At 46.2% G+C, this 15,872-nt stretch overlaps 1 protein-coding gene across 2 annotated transcripts in view; it reads left to right on the top strand.

Annotated features, from left to right (window-relative positions):
* The first annotated feature begins 7,652 nt into the window (after positions 1-7,652).
* CPNE8 (copine 8) overlaps positions 7,653-15,872 on the top strand; it is a 54,438-nt gene continuing 46,218 nt past the window's right edge. The window contains exon 1 of one of the 2 annotated variants that reach the window (XM_035126495.3): positions 7,653-8,464. In XM_035126495.3, the coding sequence (XP_034982386.1) occupies positions 8,331-8,464 (134 nt within the window). In that variant the 5' untranslated portion in view covers positions 7,653-8,330. The remainder of the gene's footprint in view (positions 8,465-15,872) is intronic. The other variant, XM_035126493.3, reaches the window with a different exon arrangement.

Genomic DNA, 15,872 nt, shown 5'->3' on the forward strand with positions numbered 1-15,872 from the left:
CTGAAGTACTTTAAGTAAGTACATTTATAAGTACATTAAAATATAAGCTGTATTTTAGCTTAAATTCACATGCATCTCTTCCTCACAAATTAGATGGCTTTTCATTTTCATTACTGGAATCATGCAGTTTTATGCTCAAATAAGAAAAAAAAACAAATCTTCTGAGTGAAGTAGAGAATTTTAAGTTCTGCTCTAAATGTAATAGAACTTTCTTTCTGTAGTTTTGTATAATTCAAGTTTATGGCATTGCGTGGAACTTTTGTTTCTTCCCAGATGTGCTTGGGATTATATCATTAACCAAATATCATATACAGTCATACCTCGGTTTAAGTACGCTTTGGTTTGAGTACTTTCAGTTTAAGTACTCCGCGGACCCGTCTGGAACGGATTAATCCACTTTCCATTACTTTCAATGGGAAAGTTCGCTTCAGGTTAAGTACGCTTCAGGTTAAGTACAAACTTCCAGAACCAATTACACTCATACTTCGGGTTAAGTACGCTTCAGGTTGAGTACTCCACGGACTGTCTGGAACTGATTAATCCACTTTCCATTACTTTCAATGGGAAAGTTTGCTTCAGGTTAAGTACAGACTTCCGGAACCAATTGTGTACTTAAACCGAGGTACCACTGTACTGGCAAAGGTTCCAAAGCCAATAAAGTCAATAGTGAAGTGAACTCTCATTGGATAATCTATCATAAAAACTAAGTGAGGGAAATCCAAGCTGATTTGAAAAATACTTGTGAACAGTTCTTACTGATATATTAATAATTCCTAACTGAAACATGGATTGATGAAAAGCATATCCTTGGCTGCAGTGGTTTGGATACTGAACAGCTGGAGTTCAAGTGAGTTTTAATTTTACCATCCCTTATTAACAAATATTTTGTGTTGCAATGTAAACTTCAACTTTTTAAAATACTCTTTTGGAGGCTGGCTTACACATGAAAAGTTAAAGGCGGGGATGGCCAACCTTTTGTGCCTGTGGGCAGATTTGAAAACCAGAGAAACTATCACTGGCACCACAGCTAAACACAAACTACAACCATTCTATTGTCTCCAACAGAATGCTTCTTCCAAGCCTTATTCTATGGAGACAGAGGACTATGTGGGCATCAATGAAGGCCTCTGAGGGTGTCTATATACCAACGGATGCCACCCTGGATTAGGGGAAGAGCTTGCAGGTTCAAACTGATTCTTTGGTGGCCAACGCTGGTGAACTTGCAAGACAGTGCATGTCCTGATTCCCTGCCTCCATGTGGTTCGAAAGCATGCCAGTGCAAGTAAATAGGTACTGCTGTGATGGGAAGGTATATGGCATTTCCATGCCCTCTGGTTTCCATCATAGTGTTCCGCTGTGCCAGAAGCGGCTTAGTCATGTTGGCCTCATGACCCGGAAAGCGGTCTGTGGACAAACCCTGGCTCCCTCGGCCTGAAAGCAAGATGAGCGCCACAAGCCCATAGTCGCCTTTGACTGGACTTCACCGTCCAGGGGTCCTTTACTACTTTTTCTTTTTCTTTTTGCCTTTTGCTCCTTGCACTGGCATATTTAATTGTTCATAAAAACAGCTGGTCATAGAAGTGCTATTGAATATTAAGTACATGTGGTACAAAAACATGTTTATGTGTTTTTATGGATTAGTATGCCAGCGCTGAAACTCAGAGTGTTTAGCCATGAATTGTGCTCAGGATGAAGTCCCCTGAGGGTCAGGGCCATCTTAAGCATGCCTGGCGCCCTGGTGCGACGGATCCCTCTGGCGCCCCCCCATCCCGTTTGCCAGCGCGGCGGGCGCCGCTGCACTGCGCCACCCAGCCTGCTGTAGGGCCGGCCCTGGGCCAGGGGGCGCTGCCCGTTCCGTTGCGACGCCCTTGCGCGCGGCGGAGTCGGCCCCAGGGCCACGTGCCTCCAGAGAGCGGCCTGAAGCCACTGAACAGTGGAGGCGCGCCTGGGGCAGCCTCAGCCGCGCCTCTCAGCGGGCGCAGCAGCGCCCCTGGTAGCCTGGCGCCCTGCGCCACCAGAGGCGAGCCTAGAGCTGGCCCTGCTGAGGGTGTTATTGACATTCTCAGCCCATCAACCAATCCATGATAAGTCTGGGCTGCCCGGCCACTCCCTCCAAAGGTCCAAAGTGGTTTTGCTTTTGTCTTTGTTGGCTCATCCAACCCTGCCCGAGACAGATGCCCCTTCCTTCTCTCTCCCCTCACCTTCCAAAGGGAAGAGTCCCCTTTGTGCCTGTGGGGTGCCCAGGACAGCTGCGCTGGGTTGCCCCTCTCTCCCTCATGTGCCTCTGTGCTCCTTTGTAGTGAGCAGTTTTCTTCATCCCTCCAGGGCTCCCCAGTTGGGGTTGCTGTTCCCCTGCCCCCTGAATATGGCCGCTCTGATCTGTAAGTCTTTAAAGAGACACGAGCTTCTTTTGCAGAATCCTGTGATAAAGTTGTCAATTTGTGTGTTTGCTTTTTCACAATTCAGATCTTGTCCCCCTGCTGCTTCTTGTGGGGTGGGGTGGGAAGAAGGAAATTAGACCGCGAAGAACTAAAAGCAGACAGAGACGCAAATAACCCTGTGCTGTGGAAAAGGAAGTGTGGCAATTTCTTATCCTACTAGGATAATTAGGATTTGCAGTGTTAACATATATGCATACTTACTCATGAGTTCAGAAGTAAACCCTGGTGGCTAGTGCAATGCCTATGCATGCTCTACTCAAAAGTAAGAATCACTGAGTTCAAGAATAAGCCGTAGTGATTTCAAGTTGCCACTGCTAAAACAGGCATGATGTCAAAGAAAGCCTCAGAAGCCAAATATTGGAAGAGAGCAAAGATGTGTGTGCAAACATGCACACCCCATGTATGTATGTGCCAAACCTGGGTGAAAGAAAGCCTAGTTTCGCCCCTGAAGCATGCTGCAAACCAGCCCTGTGTTCTGCTTCTTAAACACTGGCAAAGAGGGTTATGGATGAGTGTTAGTCTCAAAGTTTTCCACTGTGCCCTTTGGCACAATGGATTTCAGAAGTGGTCATTACTGTTCAGAGCAAGCAGCTGTCTGTTTATTCTAGTGTGTTGCCCTAAAAGGAGTTCCAGCTCCTATGCCAAATGGTTTTACACTACCATGAGATCCAACTGTGCAACAGTGATGTTGCCAGGGAAAGTACTGTGCTTAAAAGCTTTAGAGAAGAATGACTTTTAGTCTGGAATGCAAAATTCATGAATGGTAGCAGAGCTTAGAAAGCAGAAGAGAATCATCTATATTGCATTATGCTTGTGGCAATGAAGCCTGTGATGCTGATTGGCTGAACTGCTAATGGTGGCTCAGAATCTTTGTTCTTGGCGGAATTGAACAACCTGATGTCCAGATTCTGTGGTGGAAGGGAAAATGGTTAGTTTGGCTGGGACTGGAACCTGACCTCACACTGGATGGTTGAGGACTGAAATGAAGCCCTAGGAGGCAGGGAGGCTAAGGAAAAGGGATCTTAGAGGCAAGGACACTGAAGGAATGGTGTTTAAGAAATATAGCAAGAAAAGGGACATAAAGGAAATGTAGGAAGTAAATGAAGTTTAAGGAAAAGAGGAGATAAGAAACTGAGGCATTAAGCTGCTAATAAGAGGGGAAGTGAAGAAATTTTATAACACTGGGCCTGTCTGCTGTGGCAGGGAGAGAAGAATGATAAGGAGGCTAGTCAAGAAATGAAGTGGTTAAAGGAAGCAGGACCAATTAGGCAGTAGTCTGAAAAACAGGGACCTAGGAAACAAGGGATGATTAAGAGAACTGGAAAGTTGGACTGGAGCTGTGTACTATTGGCAGAAAGGAAATGAGCAGATGGAGAGGGGAGCTGAGGAGGTCATAGGATTGCCAGAGTATTCTGGAATTCTGCCAGTTGTGGCTTTCATTGTAGAACTGTGGCATCCCTGAGAGAGTAACATGGCGAAAGAAGCAGTGTGGTGAGAGGCTGTATTTCACATTGATTTGAACTAATCAACTCATTTTTTAATCGGCCACAAATTTCAAATTGAATGTACGCATGTATGTATATTGTCATGTGTGAATGACTGCCTTTGAAGTTCTCTCATATAAACACGAATATGGTGCAGAAAGCAGAACCAAGCCTCTTTGAAATGAAATGCATATTCTGACCGATGTCGCTGTCAGGGCATCTTTATGCATATTACTAAAAAGCACCTCTGACTCTCAAATTTGTTAATACATATCAAGTGCATCTGCCATTAACGGGATAATCACTAGTTACATGTAAAATGACCTTTCATATGAATTACAGACAGTGAATTTCACAAAATAAAAGGAGATCTGGAGATGGAAGTAGGTGGAGGCAGCAATGGAAGCTAAAAAGATGGGATAAATATGAGAAACAGACACATGAACTGCTGAAACAAATTGGGAGTAGCAATGACTCCTAATTCATATGGTTGGATGGCATATGGGATATGACCTTTAAGGATGATAGGCAGAATGGAATGTGGAGGGTTCCTGTTCACTGTTCCAGCCAGAATATTCTATAATATTCCACTGCATTCCTGCTCCCACAAACACAGCTTTCCATTCTCCCTCCCCAACATCATTCCATGCCCACTGAGCATGCTCAGTCCTCATTATATGCTTTGAGGGAGGTTCCCTTTTAGGGTCCCCCCCACCCCTCTGTCTAAAGTTCCCCCAAGACTGCCAGTTCCTTCCCTCTTTTGCAAAGATGGTATCATTTTGTCTACATAAGGACCAACAATCAGTTCTTAACTTTTTATTTCAGGCAAATCTCACATAGTGGCTTACATAGAAATATCAAAATTATAATAAAACAGTAAAGACAAGAAAGCAGGGGGGGGGGACCCAGATTCTCTCCTTCCTGAGAAGCACTCTGGCGGTGCCTGGGGGAGGGAAAGGCCGCTTCAGCTGAACACTGGGAACTAGATGGGCAGAGATCCAGGCGACTCTGTCTTCTGGTTGTTCTTGCTAAAAATGTCAAGACACACGCTGGTGCTAAAAGAGACGTCTCTTTTCTACTTCTTCACAAATGCATATTGGATGGACCCAAGTAGTAAAACTGATCAGTTGTAATTAGAGCTTAATTCCATATTATGGAGATTGTATATAGCAAACATTTCCATGAAGGAACTTCAGAAGCCAAGGGAACAAGTGAAGCCCTGTAACAAAATGTTGTAGTGTATCCCATGCATGTGTGTGTGTTATCTGAGGCTATGCCTGATGTGGATGGAAAAAAAGGTGTTTTTGGTTTTTCTTTTCTTTCTTTTTTTTAAAAAAAGCTAGCTCAAAGACAGGAATCCCTGCTCTCAGCAGGGCTCTCCTACCTACCACAGGGGTATAACTGTAAACTACACAGCAGAATTGTTTAATAGAATTTTCTAACTTTCAGTGTGGGGATAAAATCAATGGATAACCTGGCAGAAGTGTAAGCTACTGTTTTAGCCCAACTTGCATGTCCAAAAATGTTTGGACAACACTGCAGGACCTTAACTTCTCTCCACTACAACCCCTTCCAACCTGCAATTTGAGAACAATGAACTGCATTTCCTTAGGAATTTGCATACCAGGGTTATTTTTAAAATGTTTCACACTAATAACTGTGTTACAGCAGAGTTAAACACCTCTCTAATTTTCTTGGTTACGGGCATAAACACATTGGTGCCTAATACCAGCTACGTCACCATTTAGGATTTCCCCCACTCATTTTTCTGAGTATTGCCTTGGGGGAGGGGTGTCAGTGAAAAATAGCATCACAATGTGAACCAGGAATTGACCTCTCAACCACTCAGTATTCTGTGTTGGGTAGTTATCATGGGGCTGTTTTGAGGGGAGTGGGGCTGCAGATTATTTTTGTACTTATGCATACCTCAGGGTTAACCCCCCTCCCCTTCCATTTTGGCTACCTAAGAATGACCATGGGAAGACGAACTGGCATGATTATTCAATACTTCATCTAATAGTGACAGTGAGGCAGCAATCCTATGAACACATTCAGCAAAACAAACTCTCTCTGTGTGTGATCTTATTTCCAAATGAAGATGCACAAAAATAATTTGTTATCAGATTTCTGTAGTAAGCTGTTACCCCTTCAAACCTTGAGTAGGCTATAAATCTCAATAAATAAAACAACCGTAACAAGCAATTTTGGCTACATTCCTGTGCCCACTTACCACTGAAGTCAATGGGACAGACTTCTGAATAGACATGTATGGGATACTGTATTACTTGTGAAAATGGTCTCATTAATTCCAGGAGGCTCTGAAGTTGGTAACTATCAGGTTTGGGAATGGGCGTGCTTTTCTGGACACCAGCACCGTAAATATTGTTCAGGAAAAACAGGAGCAACTGCGTGTCATTTCAAAATTCCGTGGGGCAGTTAGGGCATGTTAAGACTTTGGACTTAAAAGCACACTATTTCACTTACTGTACTTCAAAACGTGGAAGCCCATTCCTGCTGTGCTTGCCCCACCCACCCCTCTGCTGAATGGGCCTCTGTTCTGTTCTGACGGCTCCTGTGTTTACATTTGAGGCCCCTCTCCTGAATAGATGCGGTGTGTGACGAAAACGGGCGGCCTCCTTCCTTTCCTGTCCCAGCGCTTTCGGGAAACCAATGCAGCACATTTTGTCTTTGGCAAGCGGCAGAGGAATTCCCACTGTCGATCCTGCCGCTCTCTGTTGTGCAAGCCACCCCCGCGCCGTCGTTTCTACATTAGTCCCCTGGGCCTCGCTGAACTCTCTGGGGTTATTGCGTCACACTGTTTCAGACGTCCACGTGTTCCCGCCTTTTCCCTGCCTCTTTGCTAAAAGGCAGAGAAAAGCCATTCCTTTATCATCATGACTTGAATCCGGTTTTGCTGTATCTCGCACACATGCGATGCCCCTCTCCGCCCCCGTCTCACTTGGAAGCTACTCTGGTAACAACTTCCTGAGAATGCATTTGCTCTTTAACGTGCTATTTCTACACTTTCTTCTAAATTAACGTGAGATGACTCACATATTAGGAGGTGGGGAGGAGAGCCTGATTTTTTCCGGGCTAGCCCATGTTACTGTTTAATTGTGCAATCTTTACTGCCACTAGGGAAGGCTCCTGGTGCCAACTCCCTTTCATAAAGGGGGAATTGCACAAAAAACTCCACAGCGATCTGTCGGAATTATCGCTACGATTCCGTTGACACATGCAACAATTTCACAACCCCCTTCCTCTCCTTCGTAATGGGGGGGGGGCGGAGAGAAAAATTGTGCATTTATTCCAAAGGGCATTTCCTGCCAAGCTGTTAATCTACAGACGCGCGCTGAAACTCTGACAGGAAGAAATGGCCGTGGCGCCGGCCTGCCAAAAGGCCCCTGGGCCAGTTTTAAGGTGTCACCCTCGTTGCGAAATTTAGACCTCCAACTCCTCTCTTCTTACCCAACGTTAAATGCATTATTCATCCTACCAACACACACACGCACACACACACACCATCACTACGCACAAATGGTAAGGCAGGCTCTGGGTTCGAATCAAACCCTGCTTCCGTTTTCGCTCGGGCTTAGGGTCCCTCTTCTATACCGCCAAGCCTTCCTCTGAGGGCAACCATAGTAGGGCGTCTATAGATCTCCGGCTAAAGCGCTTCACAGCCCAGTCAATACGCACGTGTGAGCGCAGCTCGCGGGGACGTACTGAGGAGCGAAGCGTGGTGCGCGCGTGAGCATAGGACTGCTGCTTAACTACTACGACACGGAGGAGCCGGCGGGCAGGCGAAATAAAAGATTGTCGTTGTTATTTCGCTGAGGCGAAATTTCTGTTAGGCGCGGCCGCCGAGTAACCCACGCGGAAGAGAACGACTCCCTGCGCTTCTCTTTCTTTCTTCAGCGCGGATGTTTTTAGGACGCCCTTTCGCCTGCCTTGCTCGTGCCAGGCACCAGAAAACACCATGTGGAACTTTAGTGGCGGCGGCTTCTCCTCCTCGCATAAGGAAAACAAGCCTCGCGCCGCCCTCGGGGGACCGTTAGGAGGAACTCCCGGTTCCAATGGTCACCGTCGCGAGGGGGGGGCTAGGGGGTGTCACGCGCGACAACCCCCCCATCTGATAGTGACGTCACACACAAAAACACACACACACACACACACCACACACCCCAGCGCGCGCGCGCTCTTCCCGCTCGTTCGCTTCCCGTCAGTCTGCAGTCGGCGTTCCTCGTCTCCCGCCCGCTCCCTCAGAGCCGCTTCGCTCGGCCCCTCCGGTCCCTCCCTCCTTCCCTCTCCGGCTTCTCCGCCCTGCCCTCGCCTCGCCCTGCCCGGGAAATTCCGTTAGCGCCACCTCCTTCTTCCCCGCCTTTCTTTTCTTCTTTTTTGTTGCCCCATGTTCGGTCCGGACAAACTCTTGGGGCAGCTGTCCAAGCTGGACAGATACGGGAACATGGCGTCCGTGGGGGATTTTAACCCGCTCAGCGCTAGCGTCCCGGCTACCCGAGTGGAGGTGTCAGTGTCCTGCAGGTGAGGGGAGATAAAGATTTTTTCGGGGGTGGGGGTAGGGGGTGGCGGCGTCTCTCTGTGGATATTCGTCGTCGTTGAAAAGAGCCCCCCGGTTCCCTCGGTGGACGGGGAAGTAGAAGGGCCGGAGTGTGCGAGGGAAAAGGCGTGGGCGGACGAACGTGTGAACGGGAAACCATGGTTTAGTCTCGTGTTGTTGACCCCCCCTCCCCCCTCGGCGGGAAGTGCTACGGTAGTGTGGGGGAACGAAAGGCGTGTTGGTGGGGGAGGCGAGATCCTTCACTGCCGTGGTGCCCCCCTGGATGTGGAATTCCCCGGTGGCACGTAGGGAAGGAGCGCGGACACGTTTCTCTCCTCCTACCCCACCCCCCGCAGGATGTTGGTTTGTCTGAAAGGGGGTCTCCTCCGTGAGCGTGGGCGCCTGCAATGAATAGCGGCTCTCCGTTGTGCCCGTGGCCCTTGAAACGGACCACGAGGAAAAATAGTTCTCTTAAAATAAACATTGATCGCAACAGTGATTAAGGACAACATCCCTCTTGCAGAGGGTTGGACTAGATGACCCTCAGAGCACTTTGCAATTCTATGATTCTCACTTGCCACCCAGGTGCTCTGGGAGTAGAAGGATATCACATCTTGATCTACCTGTGGCACCTTCCCGTCTCTCCAGATAAAGGTTATATTTTCTTAGTGTGACACACACACAGTGATGAAAAGTTGTGTCCTGTCTTTCCTCTGTGCAATTATGTGGCAAAGGAAAAAGAATACGCCAGCATAATATTTCCCTTCGCTGGATGTGGTAAGGCTAAGCTGTAACTTCTTGTTCTACCTGAGGTGGCACTTGCCTTGGTACCATATATCCTCTCCTGTTGATGATGTAGGTGTTAGACTTGCAGTGGGTGTGTAATTCCTTTGCCTTGTAGACCAGAAATTCCTTTTTCTGTTGGTGTTGTTCTCTATGTAACTCGGGCAAGAAACTGTTCTGCTTGTCTTCCCCCACAATTTTATTTTACCAGGCTTGCTCTTCCTTGTGTGTAAGACAAGATCCCATTAGGAGGCAGCTCTGTACCTCTTCACAGTATTTCCTAGAGATGCGTGAAATGCAGAATTTCCATTGGTGATCTCCTGGGTTCGGATGGGATGACAATTCCCATCTCTTTGTAGTGGATCAATGTGGAAAATCCCTTTTCATTTCTGAGTAAAGTGAATTGGATAAGGATCTGAAACATATCTGCTTCTGCAGACAACCCCCCTCCCCCACCCCATGCACAGAAGGTAAAAAACTAGGTTTCTTTTTTCCTAGGGTCTGAATGAGATTAAAAAAGAGGGACAATAATGTCATTATTTTCCTTGTGCTGGAGTGAATTGAGGAAGATGATGGAATTAGTGTTTGCTTTTCTTCATGCACTAGCCCCTAGTGATTTATTTGCAGTGCCCTTTTGCATAATTTCTGAGCTTGCTAAAGAGCTTCCTGCTCTTGCTTTGGTAATGGGTCAGTTGAGAATTTGTAAATCAGGGTACAAGAAGACTGAATACTATCTATTACAGTAAGAAGTAAATTGCAGGGAAATGTTTACTGGATTATCTCAGTGCAAACATGAGAAGTGTATTGTATGCTCCTGTTACTTACTTCTGGAGACAGATTTCTTAATCACATTTATCCTGAAGTAATTCGTTTGAAATTTTGTTAAGGAGCAGGCTATTCAAACAGCTTTCTCCACACCCACCCATATCCTTTTTCCTATAGCCAAAAATGAAACGTTAGCCCTTTAAAATACAGTTATTGTGGCATTTCAGGCAAGAGAATGGTTGAATCAAAATACTATTGAGAGAAAAAAATGAAATTGGTAGTGCATATTATGAAGTCAGCATTCTTTGTCTTTTATGGTTGCCTCTTTTTTATTTTAATAGGAATATTTACAGAGTCTCCTATCTTGGAGCTCAAACAAAGAATCGTAACTTATTTCTCATATAACTCCTTTAATTGAAGATGAATATGTAAATTCATGTTCAGAAACATGGAAAATTCTTTTTGCTTTGATTTTTTTCCTTGAATGATTATGCCTGGAGTACAATTCATTTATAGCTTCTATACATTTTCAGAGGCCTTCATCGAGAAAATCAGATGAAACAGAGTAGTCCTTTCTTATTCAGGAGTATTTTCTAGGTTTTGTAGCATTTGTTTTTGAATGTTTAATTATCAAATAAGCCAGGAGCTTTGTGTGTTTGTTTGCAATACAGAGGTATATTTGTCATGTCACCAAAAATAGTTAAAAACCGGTATCAGATGTTGGCAAAACATGGTGTGATCTGGTTTTTACTAGTTCTTTGGAGGAGAGTTGTCATGGAAGTCCTGGTGAAAGGCAACAGTCTCGTGTCTCTTTCTTTTCATGGTTGCATTTTCTGCGAAAACATAATTTTATGTTTTTAAAAATCACTCCCCCACCAAGCCTGCTTCTATAGATGTAATTTGTTTAGATTTAGAATAATGGCACTGGAAGAAAATTGAAATTCATGTGTGTCTTATACAACATTAAACCAGAACCACCTCTTATACACAGTTGCAATCACCAACTCAAGGTTAGGATTCTGTTTTCACCTGTAGCTGATTTTTTAGGTTGAACGCCACATTTTTTTACCAATTGGCATCCTGCTTGTAGGTACAAGGCATTTTCTGCTTTACATAGCCCCTACAGTGCAGGCCTACCTCCAAATGTGTCTTGAAAACTCTTCCATGCCAAACTGCCTTTCCTTGGCAATGTCTACTCTATGCCACTGAATCAGACTCCTTGCTTCCGTCAACATTTTTTACTTCACAGTATACGTTAATGTATCTCATCTCATGCCAACTGTGAAACACTTAGAATGCATAAATTTGACAGTATTAAGAAAACTTAATATAGATCAGTTATCTTGAGTATTTGTCTCTAGTATAACTCCTGTACTCTGGCAGCTTCCACCATGTTTGATACCTCTAACAGACCAGTCCATGCATAAGGAGAAAACAGGAGGTACTACAGTATTATAATAAATAAGCATAGGTGCTTCCAGGATTAGGAAGATTTGTAGGGAACTTGACTCAAATATTAAAAACCAAGCAAACAGCCCATCCTTCGGAAGATAGGAGTTACCGGTCCTTTACCATTACCATACTTTTCGCCCCAAAGGACGCACTTGACCATAGGATGCACCTAGTTTTTAGAGGAGGAAAACAAGATGTTTATTTTTTTTTGCTTTCTTTAATTGTCCTAGGCGCTGCTCTGGCATGGGCTCAGGCTTTTGCGCGGACTTTGGCTCTGGGCGGGCTCTGGCTTTTGGCAGGGCTCTGGCTCTGGGTGGGCTCTGGCTCTCGCATTCACTCCATAGGACTCACAGACTTTCCCCCTTCCTTTTTGGGAGGGAAAAAGTGTGTCTTATGGAGCGAAAAATACCTGTACCTTTTACCTGTACCAAATCCCAGAGTGGTTGTTTTGATCTAAGTTCAGAAGTTATCTGCCTGTATTTAGTTTTATTATATCTGCTGCCACTTTCTGTGGATACTTTATTGTGACTTTAAGTTTTGTTGGCCTTAATACAGTACAGTCATACCTCAGGATACGTCCACTTCATGTTGCATCTTTTCAGGTTACAGATGTGCTGAACCCGGAAGTCCCAGAACAGGTTACTTCTGGGTTCGGCATGTCTGTGACCTGCGTGCATGTGCAGAGGTGCTAAATCGCGCGTTGCGCATGCACAGAAGCGCCACATTGCGTCACACGCGTGCGCAGATGCGGCACTTCATGTTGCAGCCTTTTCATGTTGCAAACAGGCTGCCGGAATGGATCCCGTTCACAACATGAGGTACCACTGTACTGCTGAAACAGGCATGACAGAGGAAATCAGTAAAGACCTCCCAATACTTTGTTTGGAATGAACTGCTATACAGTATTCTGATGTAGACTAAAAGTGATTTAGCACTCTCAGTGGTGAACCTTGAAAAAGCAGATATTTCAGATTTATTACCAAGTATACAGGGAAAGTAACAGGGAACAAGTAACTGGGAAAAGTTAATCCATTTAAGTAGCCTGAACTGCTAGTTCTTTGATAATAAAAGTTCATAATAAGAACCTCTGTGTAAATTTCTGATTAGCTACATTGGCCATTTATATCAGAGATGCAGCTTCTTTTACCATTGATACAAAAACCAATCTGTGAAGATTCTGTTTTTTACCGGTCTCAGACAGTGGTGTGGGGGCCCCAGAAGGACAATTGCCCCAGGCACAAAATTCTGAAGGGCACAACCAGCTGCTCCCACAACAGGCTCCCCCATCAAGGCCATGTGGCTGAGCTGCTGCCACAGTCCAGAGATGTGGGGAGGCAAGCTGCACCCAGGCTGGGCCTTTGAAGTTGGGGCAGCAGTGGTGCCTCCCCATGGCCGTCAAAGGGATGCCTCAGCACATGCCCCACCCTAGGCCGGCCAAGAGGCAAGGTTGGGCTGGCTCAGCCAGGCTTTCACTCGGTCACACGCGCTCCTGCAGCATTCAGGCATCTCACCTTGTCAGCCTTGGCTTACCTCCATCCAGTGGGTGACAAGCAGAGAGAAACGGAGAGAGATAGTCTCACTCAGCCCAGTTACCAGTACTTGGAGGCCCCGCTCGCATTAGGTACCTGCCATGCCAAGGTGTGGTGCAGCGTAGCTCTGAGGCAGTGTCCCAGCCACTGAAGAAACAACAATAGAGTGCTCTTCCTGCCTTTTGCTGCTGGCCAGACAGGGAAGGGGGGGGGGTGGGAAGCCAGCAGCAAAGGCAGTGCTTTGGGGGTATTGCTTCAGTTAAGCAACAGGGCTTTACTCTGAGGGAGGCTGGGTGAGGAGGGCAGCAGGGGCTGGAGGGCCAAGGGGTGGTCTCTGGTACTTCAAGGGGTGGCGCAAGGGAGGAGAATAAGCAGCCCTTCAACACGGCACGCGGCAGTGGCAGAGACCTCCACAAGGCCAAGTACTTGGTGCTGCACACTGCTTTGCCGTGCACCTCCTCAGCCACTGCTATTGTGCTCTTGGCCAGCTCGCCCAGCATCTCCAATACTGACTCACTGCCCCAGCCTGCCCCCTCTGCTGGATTGAGACGCCCTTACACTACTTTTTCCTCTCCCCACTTCTTTTCTCTTGCCTCCCCTACTTTACACACTTAATGGTTTATGGGGTGCAATACTTGGCTTGCCCTTGACACTGGCAACCACTCTGCCACGGGTCTCAGATTCCCATAAAAATGTAGAACTTCATTCTTAGGGTTGTTCTACTTGTGGGTTAATGTCAGTTGACTTCTGAAGCTGCAATCTAAACCAGTGGTTGGCAGTGGTGGGGCTTGATAGACTGGCATAGTCACTTTGCAGCTTTGCAATGGCAGCGCCCAGGCCGTCACAGTGAAGCAGTCAAGCTTGGACCTATCATCATGTGCCAATGGTAGGACTGGTTCAGTATCCAATGGATCCTTTGCTTGTCCCCACCCCACCCCATGCCCTATTTCTGGGGAGTTTTCTGGTTTGTGAGTACGGCTTTCACACTAATGGCAGAGAACAGACAGGGCTGGGAGGAGAATTGTCCCCTCACTTCATCCAATCTTTCTCCAGCATGGTGGATTGGGTGGTTGGATTGTATTGTTAATAATAATAATAATAATAATAATAATAATAATAATAATAAATTTTTATTTATACTCCCCGGCCACGACCGGACTCAGGGTGGCTAACACCAAATATAAATTACAATAAAACGCAATAGAAAAAAGACCAGTTAATTAAAATACGGCTTAAAATGCAGCCACATTTTAGTAGTAGACCATCAATCAAGACCATAAAGGGAGGAAACATCAGATATTCACCCGAGCCAGCTATCCATGTTGGTCCTACATGGGCCAGCAAAAAAGCCAAGGGAAAATTTATATACCAAATCCCATATAAGGGGTCAGTGTGATTCTAAGCCGAAGGCCAGGAGGAACAGCTCCGTCTTGCAGGCCCTGCAAAAAGATGTTAAATCCCGCAGGGCCCTGGTCTCTTGTGACAGAGTGTTCCACCAAGTCGGGGCCAGTGCTGGAAAGGCCCTGGCCCTAGTTGAGACCAATCTAACCTCCTTGAGGCTCAGGACCTCCAAAGTGTTGTTATTTATGGACCTTAAGGTCCTCAACGGGGCATACCAGGAGAGGTGGTCCTATAAGTACGAGGGTCCTAGGCCACATAGGGCTTTAAAGGTCAAAACCAGCACCTTAAACCTGGCCCTGTACTCCACTGGGAGCCAGTGCAGCTGGTAAAACACTGGATGCCTCGCCGCGGCATTCTGCACCTGCTGGAGTTTCTGCCTGGGTCAGCTTCAAGGGAAACCCCACATAGAGCGAGTTACAATAATCAAGCCTGGAGGTGACTGTCGCATGGATCACTGTGGCCAGATCAGGGCAAGAAAGGTAAGGGACCAACTGCTTAATATGGCGGAGATGGAAAAATGCCACCTTTGCTGTGGCTGCAACCTGCGCCTCCATAGAAAGGGAGGCGTCCAAGGTTACACCCAAACTCTTGACAGAAGGCGCTGACACTAATTGAGCCCCCACAAGAGATGGGAGTTGGCCCCCCAACCCCATGTTGTCCCAACCCAGCCAGAGGACCTCTGTCTTCGAAGAATTTAACTTCAACCGGCTCCCATGCAGCCATCCAACCCCAGCTTCCAAGCATCAGTCAGTGTGTTCGGGGCGAGTCAGGGCGGCTGTCCATCAACAGATAAAGCTGGGTGTCATCAGCATATTGATGACAATCCAGCCCAAAACTCCAGACAATCTGGGTAAGGGGGCGCATAAAGATATTGAAAAGCTTCGGGGAAAGGATTGCGCCCTGCGGCACTCCACACACCAAGTAGTTTCGTGACAACAACTTCCCTAGCGCCTGTTAAACCAGGTTCAGTCCCAATGCTCATTTCCTGCTGATAGCAGCATTTCCTGGTTTAGCAACTTGGGAATTAAGCATTAAAAATGGGCCTTTAATTTCTTTGAGACAGGTGCTTGTTGTACTATATCAGCAAGAGGGAACCTGTTCAGTATTAATAGCACATTTGCCATAATAGCAAGTGTGCACATGTTATGTGATTTATGATTCACATAAAAATTAATTATCCATTGGAGATGTACAAGTTCCATTGCATCAAGCTCAATCTTGTTAGGATGCCTTGAAACCCTTAAATTGGTTGCACCAAATGTTCAGAAGAGTTTCTCTGATATGATAGACATAATTAGACATCATACCAAACCATGGCTTGTATTTTCTTTAGTTTAGAATCCAAATAAAAATTTGGGTTTCCAAACAGAAGAAACTGTAGTTTGATACTTTTTTCTGTATGATCAGCATTCAAATCTCTAGGTGCAGCAGCCTCTGGAAAGAAAGCAGTAGCCCTCTGGTA

Source organism: Zootoca vivipara, chromosome 9 (genome assembly GCF_965207765.1).
Source record: "Zootoca vivipara chromosome 9, rZooViv2.hap1.1, whole genome shotgun sequence".
Lineage (NCBI taxonomy): Eukaryota > Metazoa > Chordata > Lepidosauria > Squamata > Lacertidae > Zootoca > Zootoca vivipara.